This window comes from Mus pahari, chromosome 5, assembly GCF_900095145.1.
Source record: "Mus pahari chromosome 5, PAHARI_EIJ_v1.1, whole genome shotgun sequence".
Classification (NCBI taxonomy): domain Eukaryota; kingdom Metazoa; phylum Chordata; class Mammalia; order Rodentia; family Muridae; genus Mus; species Mus pahari.
In genome coordinates, this window is record NC_034594.1 from 53,300,390 (window position 1) to 53,315,926 (window position 15,537).

A 15,537-nucleotide genomic window follows, 5' to 3' on the forward strand; every position below is an offset into this window, starting at 1 on the left:
ATGCGTGCAAGCGTGCGTGTGTGAGTGTGTGAATGTGAGAGTACATGTGTGCATGCGTGTGTGTGTGTGTGTGTGTGTGTGTGTGTTTTGAGTGCCACTGCACACACATGTGGAAGTCAGGGGACAATCTTCAGGTCAGTTCTCTCCTTCCACTATGTGGGTCCCAGGAATCGAATGCAGGTCTCCCGGCTTGGCTGTGAGTGTCTTTACCTGCTGAGCCATCTCTCTGTCTTTGCAGGTGGAATATAGGTGGAAAACTGGTTCAGATGTTTCAACTGATGTTGTGCTATGAGCACGAGTGGAAAGAGAACAGTCTTCAATTTAAATAGACTTCAGGGACAAGTGAGATGTGGGAAATGAGAATAAGGGCTGGAAATTAGGTCACCGTAAATTATTCATAGTTTTAAAAATAACCTCTCTCTTTTAAAACTTACTTTAAGGGACAGCGAGATGACTCCATTGGTAAAGGCACTGTTGCCAGTCCTGACAGCCTGAATTTGATCCCCGGGACTCACACAGTGGAAGGAGAGAACGGACTCCTAAAAGCTGTCCCTGACCTCCTTGTATGCATAATGGCACATAGGCACCCAGATAGATAGATAGATAGATAGATAGATAGATAGATAGATAGATAGATAGATAGATGTAATAAAAACCTTTACATTCTACTCATTACTATTGTGTGTGTATGTAGGTCAAAGGAGGACAAGTTTCAGGAGCTGCTTCCCTCCTTTCACCTTAGTGTATGTTCTGGGCATTGAACTTGATTGGTAAATGCCTTTACTGACTGAGCATCTCAGCTGCCCAGTTATTCACAGTTGTGTAGGGTAGTATGAAATATGCTCATTGTAAGAGGTATAAGCTCAAATATCAAGGGGTGATATGATCCAATGTCTGTAAGTTACATAGTTACTTCTGATGAATATGTTGTTCTCTAGCATTGTATTAACTTTGAAATTTTTCATATTTAAGGATAAGTTAAAAGTCCTTGGGGCTGGAGAGATGGTTCAGTAGTTTAGAGCACTGACTGCTCTTCCAGAGGTCCTGAGTTCAATTCCCAGCAACACGATGCCTAGTGTGTCTGAAGACAGCCACAGTGTACTCACATACATTAAATAAATAAATATTTAAAAATCCTTCATAATATCCAGTTTCATTCTGTTGAATATAACTAAAGAGTTATGTGTGGGCTACATACCTCTTTTTATGTAGTGTGTAGTGTCTGTGTGTGTTGTTTGTATGTGTATGTGTGTGCTGTCACATGTGTGGGCTTGTGTGTTTGCGAGCTCCTGCATGTGTGTATGTGGGTGTTGTCTAATGTGTGTGTTCTCCTGCATGTGTGTATGTATGTGTTGGCACATGTGTGTGTTCTCCTGCATGTGTGTATGTATGTGTGTGTGTGTTGTCATGTGTGGGGGCTTGTATGTGTGTGCTCCTGCATATGTGTATGTGTGTGTGTGGCCACATGTGTGGGCTTGTGTATGTACATGTGTGTATGGTCCTGTGTGTGTGTGTGTGTGTGTGTGTGTGTGTGTGTGTACACTTGTGCATGTGTGGAGGCTGGGGGTTGATGTCCTCTATTGCTTTCCACTTGGTTTATTCAGGGAAGATCTCTCACGGAACCTGGTATTCCAAGATACAGCTAGTCTATGTAGTCAGTTTATTGTCCCAGGGACCCTCTGCTGCCACTTCCTGAGCCCTGAGACTGCACGCCACCCCCACTGTTTTGAGTGCTGAGGAATCCAGACTCTGGTCTTTACGCTTAGAGTAAATCATTTTACCCATGGAACCATTTCCCAAGCCCCAACTTTGAAACACCTTGTGGCCATAGTCTAAAGAAAAGCTCTTGCTGTCTGACCCTTTCTACAGGACATTGAGGTCTGGCTGAGTGCGCAGGATCCCACGGTCCATTCTTAGGTGAGCACAAAGGGTCTGCTGTTTCCTCTGACGACCTTATCGCAAACAGTGTCACCAGTGTCACCAGTCCTCCTTCAAAGGCAGAAGGACGAGTTCCCGCCACCCGTGGGGCATTCTGGGGCATGGTGGTGCATTCCCACAATGCAGCATTAGGAGGCAGAGGCAGAACTGCTATGAATCTGAGGCCAGTGTGCGCTACATAGCAATCTTCTGTGCAACAGGATGAGTCTGTGTCTTAAAACAACACCTCTGGCAAGAAGAGAAAATTCCCTTTCGCAGTTGGGGAAACTGGGCCTCAGAAAAGTTAAATAATTAGTCCAAAGTTCCAACTGTGCAGAGACTTCTGTTCCCACTCCATCTTGGGCCCTATGGCTGACGACCCAAAGATTCTGCCCACGGCTCCCAGTCAGGCCCTCCCTTGCCCACCCTAGCTAGAGCCTTTCGCCCTGGGGTACTACCAGATTCATTGACCACAGGCAGTGCAGACACACGTCGGTCCACAAAGATGTCCAGCGCAGTCAGGACAGGAGCTGTTTCCAGAACTACAGCCAAATCTCGGAATGTGCCGATGCCCAAGTCTTGGATGGTGCGGCAGAGGAAGGAGGGCCGGGGCAACAGGGCACCCTGTTAGGATGGGACACGGTCGTGATCTCGTCAGGTCAGGACACTTGATCTAGAGTGTCTCCCGTGGCTCTCCCCTTGCTCCCACCATCCCAGGCTCACAAATATATGCAGGAACTTGAGTAGCCGCTTGTGTGTGAGTATGTAGAGCACAGTGCCGGAGACCGGGTCCAGGACTGGCAGGCGGTGGATTCGGTTCTTGATGAGGGCATAGACAGCTTCAAACAGACTTTAGGGAATGGAAACAGTGAGACTAAGAGCAACATGGTAGAAACCCTCCATCTGAGGCCCCCTAACAGGGAACCAAGGTCCCCTCATCCCTCTATTTCCCGGAAGGAGTGAATGAATGCAGCACTGAGAGAGACAGCACAAGGGCATGATTCGAGAGTCTCAGAGAGCAAGGCTCAGCACATAAAAGCCCTTGTGGCCAAGCCTGTCGACCTGGCCTCAATCCCTGCAGCCCTGCTGGTGGAAGAAGAGAAGCAACTTCTGCAAAACAAGCTCTCTCTCTCCTGGGCTGGGGAGATGGCTCAGCCGGTAAGAGCACTGACTGCTCTTCCGAAGGTCCTGAGTTCAAATCCCAGCAACCACATGGTGGCTCACAACCACCCGTAATGAGATCTGATGCCCTCTTTGGGTGAGTCTGAAGACAGCTACAGTGTACTTATGTATAATAAATAAATCTTTGGAGCCAGCCAGGACTGAGCAAGCAGAGTTGCCAGAGGTCCTAAAAATTCAATTCCCAACAACCACATGAAGACTCACATGTGGTTGTTGGGAAAGCTACAGTGTGCTCATATACATAANATAAAATAAATCTTAAAAAAATGCTCTCTCCTCCACATGTGCACCATGATACACCACACATACACACGTATACACACACACACACACACACACACACAGAGAGAGAGAGAGAGAGAGAGAGAGACACTGAGAGAGCGCAACAAATACCACAACTAGAGTCTGAGAGAAAGGGCTCAAGTGAACAGAGAGGATGTTTACCTGTCATTGGGAGAGATGGAGACTAGAGGCTTGAAGCAGCCTTGTAGGTAGATCTCTGCAGAAAAACCCGAGTCAGGCCACAGGCGTTCCTAGTGGCCTCACGCTGTCTCCTGACTACTTCCCTTCCTGCAGGCACTTGAGACTTCCCCATTGCCTTGTGCCCTCCAGGAAATCCCACCTTCTGTCTCAGGCCTTGGGCCCCAACTCGAACCCCTGCAGTCTTCTCCAACTTACCCCTCCAGGTCTCAATCTTATGTTCTTCAATCTCGTAGATCTGGACCTAAAGGCATTGGAGGGACTTTGGGGTCAGACTTGAGCCCTGGAACATCAGGCCTCCTGAAGATGCCTGTATCCCGGCCCACTATCACCCCAGAACTCACCAGGGGGGATCTGTAGTACCGGTGCAGCACCAGGATGAAGTCAGTGATGGTGAGCATGCCTGCAGGGTTGACAGGTGACAAACGTAGGGGAGGTGAGGACTAAGTGCAAGGCTCACTGAGGACCCCAGCCCACCAGCGTCTCCACACCAGATGAGGTTCAGCCACCTCTCCTCACCCACAAAGCTCTGCTTCTTGCTGTCCCACAGAGGGGCTGCCCTCACACCGTTGGCCACCATGGCAAAGAAAGCCTTCTTTATCTGAGGGGCAGGAAAGAACAAAAGGGGAGGAGTGTGGACTGACAGCAGTCCACTCTTCCCTCTTGTTGTCCAGACCAGGCTCCTCCCATGGGATCTCGTCCTGACTTCTTCTCCATTTGAGTCTACCTCTTTCCAATGACAAGACCACATGTGCCACACAAATATGACTGCTTGTGCCCGGAGGTACTGGGGTCCCATTATTTGACACAGCAGTGTTTCCACAAGGAGGTCATGTGCATACAGACATGGTGTAGTTTTGCTTATCTAACTACTAGAGGCAATACTTATTCACACAATCTTTGCATAGCTGCATCAGTTTCTTCACTAAATTTGAGACTGACGTATTTTGACCCATATCCTAAGTAACACTGCTCATATGAGCTGGCTGTATTTGGTTTTTATCTTTTCTTTCCTTTCTTCCCATCTCTTCTCCCCTTTCCCCAACTCTTTCCTCTTCTCTTCTGCCTTTACTTTCTATTTCTGGTGGTGTTCTGTTTTGCTTTTATTTGTATGCATATGTATGTATGTATGTATGTATGTATGTATGTATGTATGTTGTTGCTTGGTTTAAAAGCTGCCCTGGAACTCGAGACCCTCCTGCCTCAGCCCCCTCAGTGCTGGTATTACAGATATGTACCACTGTATCCGAGTCTTTGACACACATTGAGATTTAAGCAAAGCTATTACAATAATATAGTTCTTTGCAAAACACCAGAGTCAGATTGTCTGTGGATGACATATGTATGCATCATGCCTTGAACATCATCTGCTTTGCAGTAACAGTGCTAAGGATGGAATCAGTCTAGCCTAGCCTAAGAGTGGTTACCATAGCTAGTACCCCCCTCTTGGTCCTCAGCAACTCTGCAATGTCTTACAGGGTTAACAGTATTCTTACTCTGTCCTGGGTTGTCCTAAGACTCCTTTGAAACAAGGGGAGCAAGCTTCTGATCCCCATTTTGGAGATGAAGGGGTTAAAGTGGCCAACCCTGGGTTTAGCAGGTTCGTGGTGACAGAGCTGTGACGGCAATTAGGGGATCCCCACACAGCATGCTCTCTCCCTACTGTGTGTATGATGCTAAGAAGGAGTCCTAGAAAGGGACTTTCAGACACTACAACCTGACGAGCCATCCAGGAGAATATGGGTGGTAGCGACAGAGGCAGGAGGTCAGGTAGGGTCAAGCCAGGATCTTACCTCCAGCGTGGTGTCAAAGATGACCAGTTTGGAGCTGGTAGCCATGGCATCATAACAGGTGTGTTCCCGCATGAAGTGCATGTAGACCTGGGCTCCGGGCTTCTGAAGTTCGTCATCCCAACTCAGGCCGAGAAGTGGGGCCTGTGGCGATGGACCAGACCGAGACCTGTCCTTCCCAGGGCCTTCCAGCTCATAGTCCCAGGCCTCTGGGGCTGGGAACTCTATGGTCAGCTCCAAGTCACCTGTGCTGGAGCCCACTGCTGAGGCTGCACAGTCGGGTAAGAGCAGGTCCCACCCTATGGGGGAGGTCTCCGCTTCAGCCAAGGGAACAGCTTGAGCCAAGGGTGTGGCCTTCGGGAATGTGGCCTTCTGCCTGGTGGACTCAGCAGCTGGTCTGGACTGGGCACCTGTTGGGGGAAGAAGGCATGGACGACAGTAACTTCATCTTCCAAAGCATGCTATCTGGGCTTTCAGGGTTTGGCAGCACGGGAGCACCGGGATGTTAGAGTCTCAGAATCCTAGCTGACAGCAACTCTGTTCCATCTTTCCAAGGTGGCTGCACTGGGACCCTGGGTCATCAAACAGTTATTGCCTCTCGTTTAGGGAGACAGAGGGCACAAGGTGAGACTGGGTGTGATAGAGAGGCCCGAGGTCAAGCTCTGCTCTGGAATTCCTGCTGACCCTGTCACCATAACTGACCTTGGCCTCACCTTCTCCCAAACCTGGTGGCTCTGCTTCCTCTACGGTCTCCTGTCTCGTCCATCTCGAAGCCTTGACTCCCCGTATGGCGCAGGCTCTTTCTGAGCTGGTGGCCACAGCTGGTGAGGGCCATGAGTTTTCTCCTTGTTCTAAGAAGTCCATCTCTGGAAGGAGGAAAGGAACCTCTTTGAATAGTAGGAAACGATACAACAAAACCAAGTCCCATATCTTTACCGAGGCTCTCGGAAGCTTTCAAAGCACCCTCCCCCCCCCAAATACTTTTCATTTTCTATTCATAGGAATTTTCCAAGATACATATTGGTATGGGAATTTTTAGCCTCGAGGGACCAGAAACTCTGAGAGGTTAAGCAATTTACCACAAATCACACAGCTGGAAAGTGATAAGGTGGTTTTCAGATCTTCAGCAAAGAGGAAAGGGGAGGTGGGGGACACACCGGGGAAACGAAGAGGGAGAAAGCTGAGAGGGGAAAGAATTTCTCCTAACAAAAGCCAAACTAGGGGTTAAGGACTGGGGTTCAAAAAGATGGAGGACAAGGGAGCTAAAGAGAAAAGGTTAGACCCACAGGGAGCAATACTCCACCCACCTTGACTCTCTGGACCCCCACTGTGGCTCCAGGTCAGGGTCTTTGGGAGAGAATGTCTGAAGTGAAAATGCTATACGTTCTCAAGTCCCTTTAAAAAGCACACCCACCCCAAACACCACATGTATACAGATAAGCACAACTTGCACACCCCCTGGTACACCTGGAACCTCACACAGGCACGTACACGCAGAATACATACATACACAGCATGATCAGTTCACACACTCAGAGTATAGTGCACAGCAAGCACGCGGGCCGCACACGCGCGCCCACACACAGCCACGCGCTTGCTGCCCTCCTCCTTCCCAGCGCCGGCCCCCCCTGGGACCCCGGTACCCCAGGCAGTGTGTGCTCCAGCTCGGGCTCCATGCGGCCAGCTCTAGTCCGTTAGCAAGTGCGCGACAGGCGGCGGCAGGGTGGCACTATTCTGGGCTGGTCCCTGGCGGCAGGCCCTCAAGGGATCAGGTTCTCTCTGATTGTCAGGTCTTGCTTGGGAGGGAGCGCTTAACCCGCAGCTGTTCCCACACTGCAGCTTGGGGGCGCTGCGGAGGCGGAACTCTCATCTTAGAACTGAGAGTTCTAAGGAGGAAAGGTGGCTTCCTTCACTCACTTTCTCCTCTATGCAAATTTCCGTAGCCTAGGTGAGATGAGTTAGGAAGGATACACTCGAGGATAGAGGTGGGTAAGGGGGCTGTGGGTGGTCCCGAGAGAGGAGCAGAGTATGTTGGGTCCTGCCAACCTATTCCCTTCTTAGGTGAAAGATGAAAGATAGAGAAGGAGAATCAGACCGGTGGGCACTCTGCTGGTCATTCCAAAGGCGAGAGATGGGGTTGAGAGCGTGGGCTCACACCTGCATGTGGAGGGAGCAGTACCTTAACTGACCTGTGCCTGCGGGATGAATGGATGTGCGGGAGTCCAGTCCCTAACCCACCATGAGTACTGACTCTGCTCTGCGTCTCTCTGTGCCAGAGGGGAACCCAGCCTGGCTCCTATGCGCCTCAACTCCTTCCTTGGCATTCCTAGGGCCTGAGTCAGAGTCCAAATGGGGAACGCTGAGCCAGCTGCTCTGGCTTCCCTCTCCCTGTCCCTCCCTCCCTCTTGTCATTCCAGTTTCTTCCATCGCGACCCCCTGAGTGGACACTCAGGAATGGACTATTGGATTTCCTGCTGGATTTATTGAACATATTTTCTTTTCTGCTTCAAAGCACCTGCAATGGCCTCCAAGGAGGGTGGAGAAGAACTGGGGGGTGGGGGGGAGAGGCAGCTTTTGCTTTTCATGAGTGTCCCTGGGACCAGATCTGTTGCCAGGTAGTAGAACTTCTGAGGCACAGCAAATGGGCCCACCTCAGCGTCCATCAGCCTGTGCTCTATTGCCTAGGCATGGCAGTCATAGCCTGTATTTTGCTGAACTTGTGACAATGGTCCTCAGCTTGCCACTGTGCCATATTTTCCTTGCTAGAGGCTGGTCAGTCTCTAAACTAGTATTCCTATTAGGTTTTAAGTAGCATCATTTCCAAACAAAAATTAGTTAGGATAGACATTTGGTTGCTGTAACAAAGACCCAATGTAAGGATGCCCAGGAGCTTGAGAAGTGGCTCAGTGGGGGAGAGCATTGGCTGGGTAAGCACGAGGACCCAAGTTCAAGTCCCCACATATAAAGCTGGATGTGGTCACTTTCTGTGGAAGTGTGGAAGCAGGAAGATTACTGGGACTTGCTGGACTTGCCTAGCTTCAGGTTTAGTGAGAGGCTCTGTCTCAGGAGAGATTAAGATGGAGCCTGATAGCTAGGCGTGGTGGCGCACGCCTTTAATCCCAGCACTCTGGAGGCAGAGGCAGGCAGATTTCTGAGTTCGAGGCCAGCTTGGTCTACAGAGTGAGTTCCAGGACACCCAGGGCTACACAGAGAAACCCTGTCTCAAAAAACAAAACAAAACAAAAACAAAAACAAAAACAAAAAAAGATGGAGCCTGATAAAGCAGGGCACTCAACTTCCTCTGGCTTCTGGGAATACATATATATACCACATATCACACACACACACACACACACACACACACACACAAGAGAGAGAGAGAGAGAGAGAGAGAGAGAGAGAGAGAGAGAGAGAGAGAGAGAATACTTCAAATAGCAATAGTCTATAGACAGTTTAGATAGAACCAGTAAGGTAGTTATAAAACCATTCAAAACATCTTCCTTCTTGGATATTAGATGGCCATCCTAGCCTCTACCCTTGCACTAGCACTGTTTGCCTGAAGAAAGGAAAGGGAAAAGGAAAAGAATTCACGCATCTCCTGAGACCCGAAGTGGAAGCTACTCCCTCACTTCCACTCACGTCGAATTGGCCAACTTTAGCCATGAGGCTTCAATGAGCAGGGAGTTGGGGAGTCTCAGTCGTTATTGTAGGTGGCCATTCCAGTTAAAATTCATTTAATTCTACCACCAAAAGAAAAGAAAACTAGACAGTAGGCCCATTTGGCAGTCTCCATTACATAATGTTTTCATTCCATCATCCAGGCACGGAAACAAACTCAGATGAAACAGGCAGTGCTTTCCAAGGTCATTTGGCAAGCAAACAACCAGCATAGAATTTAATTGGATCTGGCTGATCCCCAAAGGAACTTTTCGTCACATCCAGCCAACATAGTTTGGCCACCCAGGGGCCAGCAATCAAATGAGCCAAAAGATATTTGCACATGGAAGGGTAGCTCTGTCCTGAGGAGGGTGCAAAGGTCACATGCTATGGTGCGCAATGCTCCAGTTCTGTGTGTTTGATGCAGTTAGGGAAGGCCTTCCAGAAGAGGAGGTTCTAACATGGAGAATGGAGCACTGAAGAGACCGCAGAGGTGTGAGATTGGAGCCTGTAGTGCATCTGTGAAGGCGAGGGAAGGCATACTGGGGGGAGTGGCCTTTCCAGGTCTACTGTGTCATGTGCCTTTGGGAGTGGGCCACAGAGCTGGTAACTCATTTCAACCAGTGTAAACACTCAAATTGTTGCTGTATCAAAGTCCTTTGAGAGAGGTGTACTCAGGCTAGCAGTGGGAGGAGGTTGGAAGAGGTAGTAAGGGTGGGGCCTGGACTCTAGTCCTTGTCCAAGAGGTTCCAAAGACAGTGGGATTGTTCAGGCATAAAACAGGGGGTTACTGAGCTAAGAATGGAGATCAAATGATAGCGTTTACCTAGAATGTGTAAGAACCTGAATCCCATGCCTCACAGCAGGAAAAGAAAGGGAAGGGAAAGGAAAGGATGGATATGGGAAGATATGGGAATGAAAAGAAGAGAAGACTGGGCTAAGGATGGACCTCAGTTGGTAGAAAGCTTGCCCAGCCTGCGGGAAGTCATGGTTTGATCCCCAGTACCCCATACAATCAGCCTGGTGGTGTATACAGTAATCTCAGCACTCAGGAGTAGAGGCAGGTGGATCATAAGTTCAAGATCATCCTCAACCACACAAGGAGTTCAAGACAGTCTGGGATACATGAGACCCTGTCAAACACACACACACACACACACACACACACACACACACACACACACATACACACACACACGACAAACAAGCCCCAAACCACAAACAAATGTGCAAAGGAAAGGAGAGTTCTTTTAGAGCATTGATTCTCAACCTTCCCAATGGCTGTGACCCTTTAATACAGTTCATCATGGTGTGGTGACTCCCCCCCAGCCATAAAATTACTTTCATTGGTACTTCTTAACTGTCATTTTGCTGCTGGTATGAACTGTAAGGTAAATCTGTGTTTTCCAATGGTCGTAGGCGACCCTGTGAAAGAGTCGTTGGAAATCCCGAAGGGATCACGACCCACAGGTTGAGAACCACCATCCAAGCAGGTTCTCTCATACTCATCTAGAGAGACACATTCGTGTGAGAGAGAACAGGCAAGAAGCTCTAAGTCCGGAGAATCCTGACACGAGAGCAATGCTTACATAGACGGCAGCACCATTGGCTGTGGCTGCTCAGATTTGGAGTCAAGCTGCCTTCTAAGCTCTGAGGGTACTGGACTGGCAAGGACTCCATAAGCCTGACCTGGAAGGCCTCACTCGACCCTCCTCTCTGGTTTTCATCCACCCTGCATGTCTCCAGCAGCTGGGAAAGCCATCTGGGAAAAACTGGAATGTCTGTGAGAAAGGCATACCACTCCCAACAGCTGCAGTGGACCCCCCGCTAAGGAACAACTCATGGGCAAAGCGGTGCGTGCATACGGGAAGCCGAGGTCCCAGAGAACAGGCCCAGCAGTAGTCAGCTGTGCCGCCCGCACTTAGGGATGGCTAAAGTCCAGCAGCCTCTGCGTTGCTGGTCATCGTTTCCTAGTTTAGGATTTTTTTTTTCTCAAAAAGATTTATTTATTTTATTTATACTAGTACACTGTAGCTGTCTTCAGATTCAGCAGAAGAAGGCATCGGGTCCCATTCCAGATGGTTGTAGGCCACCCTGTGGTTGCTGGGAACTGAACTCAGGACCTCTGGAAGAGCAGCCAGTGCTCTTAACTGCTGAGCCATCTCGCCAGCCGCTTTGGGATGTTTTCATTGCATTTATCCTGTTTCTGTCCCACTGTCATTCACGCTTAGTATGAAGGAGAGGTTTTCTGCCGGTTAGGCTACAGGACTTCAGAACAGGGTCGCCTGGTACTAGGGTACCCACGCTTCAGTTGGTGCCCAGCTGATCTTCAGAAGACGTGATGGCGTTTTTCCTCTTGGGGGTAGGCAGACCCAAGATTCTGTTCTCGCTTTCTTCTTCTATCAGTAAAAACCCACAATTATATTTCCCAGCTTCCTTTGGTCATGTGACTAAATATGGCCAATGAGATTTCAGCAGCAACGTTGTAAGGGTGCCCTTGAACAGAGGAAGCATCCTCTAGGGTCCTAATGGGGATTGTGATATGATAGTCATCTCTAGAGCCACCATGAGGTCACCGTGGTGGAAGACGTAGGCCGAAACGGGAGAACCTCCCCCAGCCTCATCTAGAGCATTTTGTGTTACCCTAACAGGATATCCCAGACTGGGTGATTGACAGTGAAATTTATTTCTCATGGATCTGGAGACTGAAGAACTCCAAGATCAAGAACCTTCAGCCATCAAGGACTTCATGGCAGAATGCAGAAAGCAGAAGGCATGCTTGAGTGCAGAAGGACTCAACTCACTCAAATAGAATTCTCAAGCCATTCTCAAGATGAAGAGCCTCCTGCCATTCCCAAGGAAAGACTCTGACCCCATCACCCTCAAAAGCCCCTATCCTGGCATTGCTTTATAAGGGAGAACTCTCCAACATATGAACTTTGGGGGACACAGTCAAATCATAGCATTCCCCACCCCCATCTCTCATCTGGCCTTCTTACCTCTGGACAGTTACATTGGAAACAAATCGCTGTGTTTAAGCCACTGAGAACTTGTGTTAAAAGAGCAAAGCCTTTCTCTAGCTAGCACACGCACACTGTGGGGGGTGGGCTGGGCTTAGCAGTTGCCATGTGTTGATGTAATGCTTCCACAGCGTTCGGTGTCTCCCAGACACTGCAAAATGCACCACAGGCAGCGGAGTGCATGGCCCCTCGCGGCCCCGTGGGACGGAAGAGTTTTATTACTTCTGTTTTGCAGAGGAGGAGGAAACAGAGGCAAAAATAGATTAAGTAACTTGATAAGAATATCAAGGCTAACATTTACCATTTCTGGATTCCGTCAGCCACAGCTGACGCGTGAGATGACTTGTGAGGAGCTCAGGTCTGGCAGGTACTAGATGCTCAGTAAATCCTTCCTATTGTCATTCCCCACCCCGCCTGCTCCCCATGTCTGTCTTCAGACATCCAGTCCTAAGACTGTGAAGGCAGACCTTGTCGGGATGCTCACCTCACACAGCCATCAAAATGGCTCCAGCTTGGGCAGGGCTAAGCAACACGGAAACCATTGTGGTTTCCCATTTAAAAGTGTGCTACACTGTGCTTCCCTGCCCTGCCCTGCCCTGCCCTGCATCTACCCTGTGCTAGCCCTGCCCCCACCCCTGCACCTGCTCCTGACCACTGTTCCCACACCTGCTCTTGCTGCCAGCCACACCCCCACCCACCCCCCTGGGCAAGGAGAATCAGCCGAAGGCACTGGCCTCATCTGGGTAATGTAAGCTTCTTCGGTGCTTGGATTTCATCTCTGGTCATGGAGTTATGTTTCTTGTAACCCTACTTCCTGGCTCTCTTGCACACTAGATTTATAATAAGGGCTGTGCACTTTGACCCTAGGGTGGATTTGGCTGCCATCTCTGCGGAGCAGATTTGTCTGGTACATGAAGTTGGAGAACCTGTTTAAGTGTTTTGTTTTATTGTTTTGAATCAAGGGGATAAAAGCACATGGAAGAGGGTGAGGGGAGTGCCCTGGTTGAAACCTACCTCTGATAAGCTGCAGATGGGGTACCCTGGCCCTGAGTGGTTCAGACACTAAGAAAGTGGCCTCTGTTGTTTCATCAGACACAGAGCTAGAAAACTCTGTCCACCCTGTCTATGGCTGCACAACAGCATGAGCGCTAGAGTCCCAAGGTCCTGGACAGAAGAACCAGCACTGGCCATGTTAATACAATCCCAGTGGCCTCCCGGTCCCACTCTGGACCATTTCCTGGGGGGATACTGGGAATGGTGTTGGGTAGGTGCTGTTGGTACCCAGAAGCTCTTTGCATCTCTTTGGGAAAACCTTCATGTCTGGGGATCTCGGAGGTTGCCCTGCAGAATTAAGCCAAATCAGCACCGAAGGGCCCTTCTGTCAATCGTCACACCCAAACCAAACCGCCTGAGCCGGCTACTCTCAAAGAAGACGTAGGTTTGGTTCCCAGCGCCACCGGGAAGAAGAGAGCAACCGCTCTTGAATTGTTCTCTGACCTCTACCCCTCTCTCTTGTGTCTCCGTCTCTGTCTCTCTTTGTTTCTTTAATAAATAAGTGAATAGTGTAAAAACGAGTTTAAAAACCAGAAAGCAGAAGAATACCTTCAGTACTTCAAGTGCCAATTTATAATTTGGGGGGGGGGGAGTTGAGACAGGGTTTCTCTGTGTAGCCCTGGTTATCCTGGAACTCACTCTGTAGACCTGGCTGGCTTCGAACTCACGGATCTGCCTGCCTCTCTCTCTCTCTCTCTCTCAAGTGCTGGCATTAAAGGTGTGTGCCACCATACCCTGTTGCCAACTTGTAATTTTATACAAAAAGAAAATTTTCAAACAGGTAGAAGGAGGGCTGGAGACATCGATGGCTCGGCGGTCCAGAGTACTGACTGCTCTTCCAAAGGACCTGGGATCAATTCCCAACACCCACATGGCAGCTCACAACTGTCTGTAACTCCAGTTCCAGGGAATTGACACCCTCACAGACAGCACAGACAGACATGCAGGCAAAACATCAATGCACATTACATAAAAGTAAATAAATTATTTTTTTTAAAAGAAGGATATATCAGGCTGGAGAGATGGCTCAGCCATTAAAAGCACTGACTGTTCTTCCAAAGGTCCTGAGTTCAATTCCCAGAAACCACATGGTGGCTCACAACCATCTGTATTGAGATCTGACGCCCTCTTCTGGTGCTTCTGAAGACAGTGACAGTGTACTTACATATAATACTAAATAAATCTTAAAAATAAAAGGATATATCTTAATATGAATCCTTTATATATCTTAATATATTCCCACAGGCTCTTGTGTGCAATGCTTGGTTTCTTTTTTTTTTTTTTTAAAGTCAACATTCTTTTTTTTTTTCTTTTTATTTATTTATTGATATGTAAGTACACTGTAGCTGTCTTCAGACACTCCAGAAGAGGGCGTCAGATCTTGTTACNGATGGTTATGAGCCACCATGTGGTTGCTGGGATTTGAACTCCAGACCTTGGGAAGAGCAGTCGGGTGCTCTTACCCACTGAGCCATCTCACCAGCCCAATGCTTGGTTTCTTGCTGGTGAGTTGATTTTGGAAAGTTCTAGAAACTTAAAGAGGTGAGGCCTAGCTGGAACAAATAGAACCCTTAAGAGTGTGGCTTTGAAGAGTATACATGGTCTGTAGGTTGTTTGTTTGTTTGTTTTTCTTCCCAGCTTCCTATCTGCCACAAGTGAACAGTCTCCTTCACACGCCTGCTGCAGCTTTTCTGAGCAGGCACAGGAGGCCACTCAGCCATGGATGGATTCCACTCAGACCATGAGCCAAGATAAATCTTTACTAAGTTGTTCCTTCAGGTTTCAGCTACTTAAGAACCACTGAGAGGAGCTAGACCCAGTAACACAGACCTGTAATCCTTATGAGGCTGAGGCAGGAGGACCACGAGTTCAAGGTCAGCCTGGGTGACTAGTGAGACGCTGTTTCAAAATAGGAAGTAAAAAGTAGTCTGCACAGGGTTGGAGAGATGGCTCAGTGGTTAAGAGCACCAATTGCTCTTCTGAATGTCCTGAGTTCAAATCCCAGCAACCACATGGTGGCTCACAACCATCTGTAATGAGATCTGATGTCCTCTTCTGGTGAATCTGAAGACAGCTACAGTGTACTTATATATAATAAATAAATAAAATCTTTTTTAAAAAACTTAATATTATCTGGGAAAAGAAAGAGTTTGGATTAACTAGATTTTGACACTCAGCCATACTGCTATAATACTAGGAAAATCACCAAAAGAATAGAAAATTGAGTTAATAAGTTTAAGAGGGCTCGGGGCTGGACCAGTTGTTAGAGTACTTTCCATTAAGTAGATGTGGTTAGTGTTCTCTTATAATCCCAGCTCTGAGAGGTAGAGGTGTAGTGCCAGGGAATGTGGGGAGCCGCCCTCACATTCGCCATTACAAGATAGCGCTGATGTCCTGTGCTCTAACAAACAAACAAGGCAGCTGCGCATGTGCTGGGT

The 15,537-nt window shown here is 48.6% G+C and overlaps 1 protein-coding gene across 1 annotated transcript in view; it reads right to left on the bottom strand.

The window, feature by feature from the left end:
• Prkag3 (protein kinase AMP-activated non-catalytic subunit gamma 3) overlaps window positions 1-7,097 on the bottom strand; it is a 10,531-nt gene extending 3,434 nt beyond the window's left edge. Inside the window, exons 1-10 of the mRNA XM_021198626.2 lie at window positions 7,013-7,097; window positions 6,677-6,716; window positions 6,083-6,235; window positions 5,373-5,779; window positions 4,099-4,180; window positions 3,924-3,982; window positions 3,778-3,823; window positions 3,544-3,598; window positions 2,641-2,767; window positions 2,376-2,541 (exon numbers count right to left, since the gene is read on the bottom strand). Of these exons, the coding sequence (XP_021054285.1) occupies window positions 2,376-2,541; window positions 2,641-2,767; window positions 3,544-3,598; window positions 3,778-3,823; window positions 3,924-3,982; window positions 4,099-4,180; window positions 5,373-5,779; window positions 6,083-6,235; window positions 6,677-6,716; window positions 7,013-7,045 (1,168 nt within the window). The 5' untranslated portion in view covers window positions 7,046-7,097. The remainder of the gene's footprint in view (window positions 1-2,375; window positions 2,542-2,640; window positions 2,768-3,543; window positions 3,599-3,777; window positions 3,824-3,923; window positions 3,983-4,098; window positions 4,181-5,372; window positions 5,780-6,082; window positions 6,236-6,676; window positions 6,717-7,012) is intronic.
• Window positions 7,098-15,537: the final 8,440 nt, after the last annotated feature.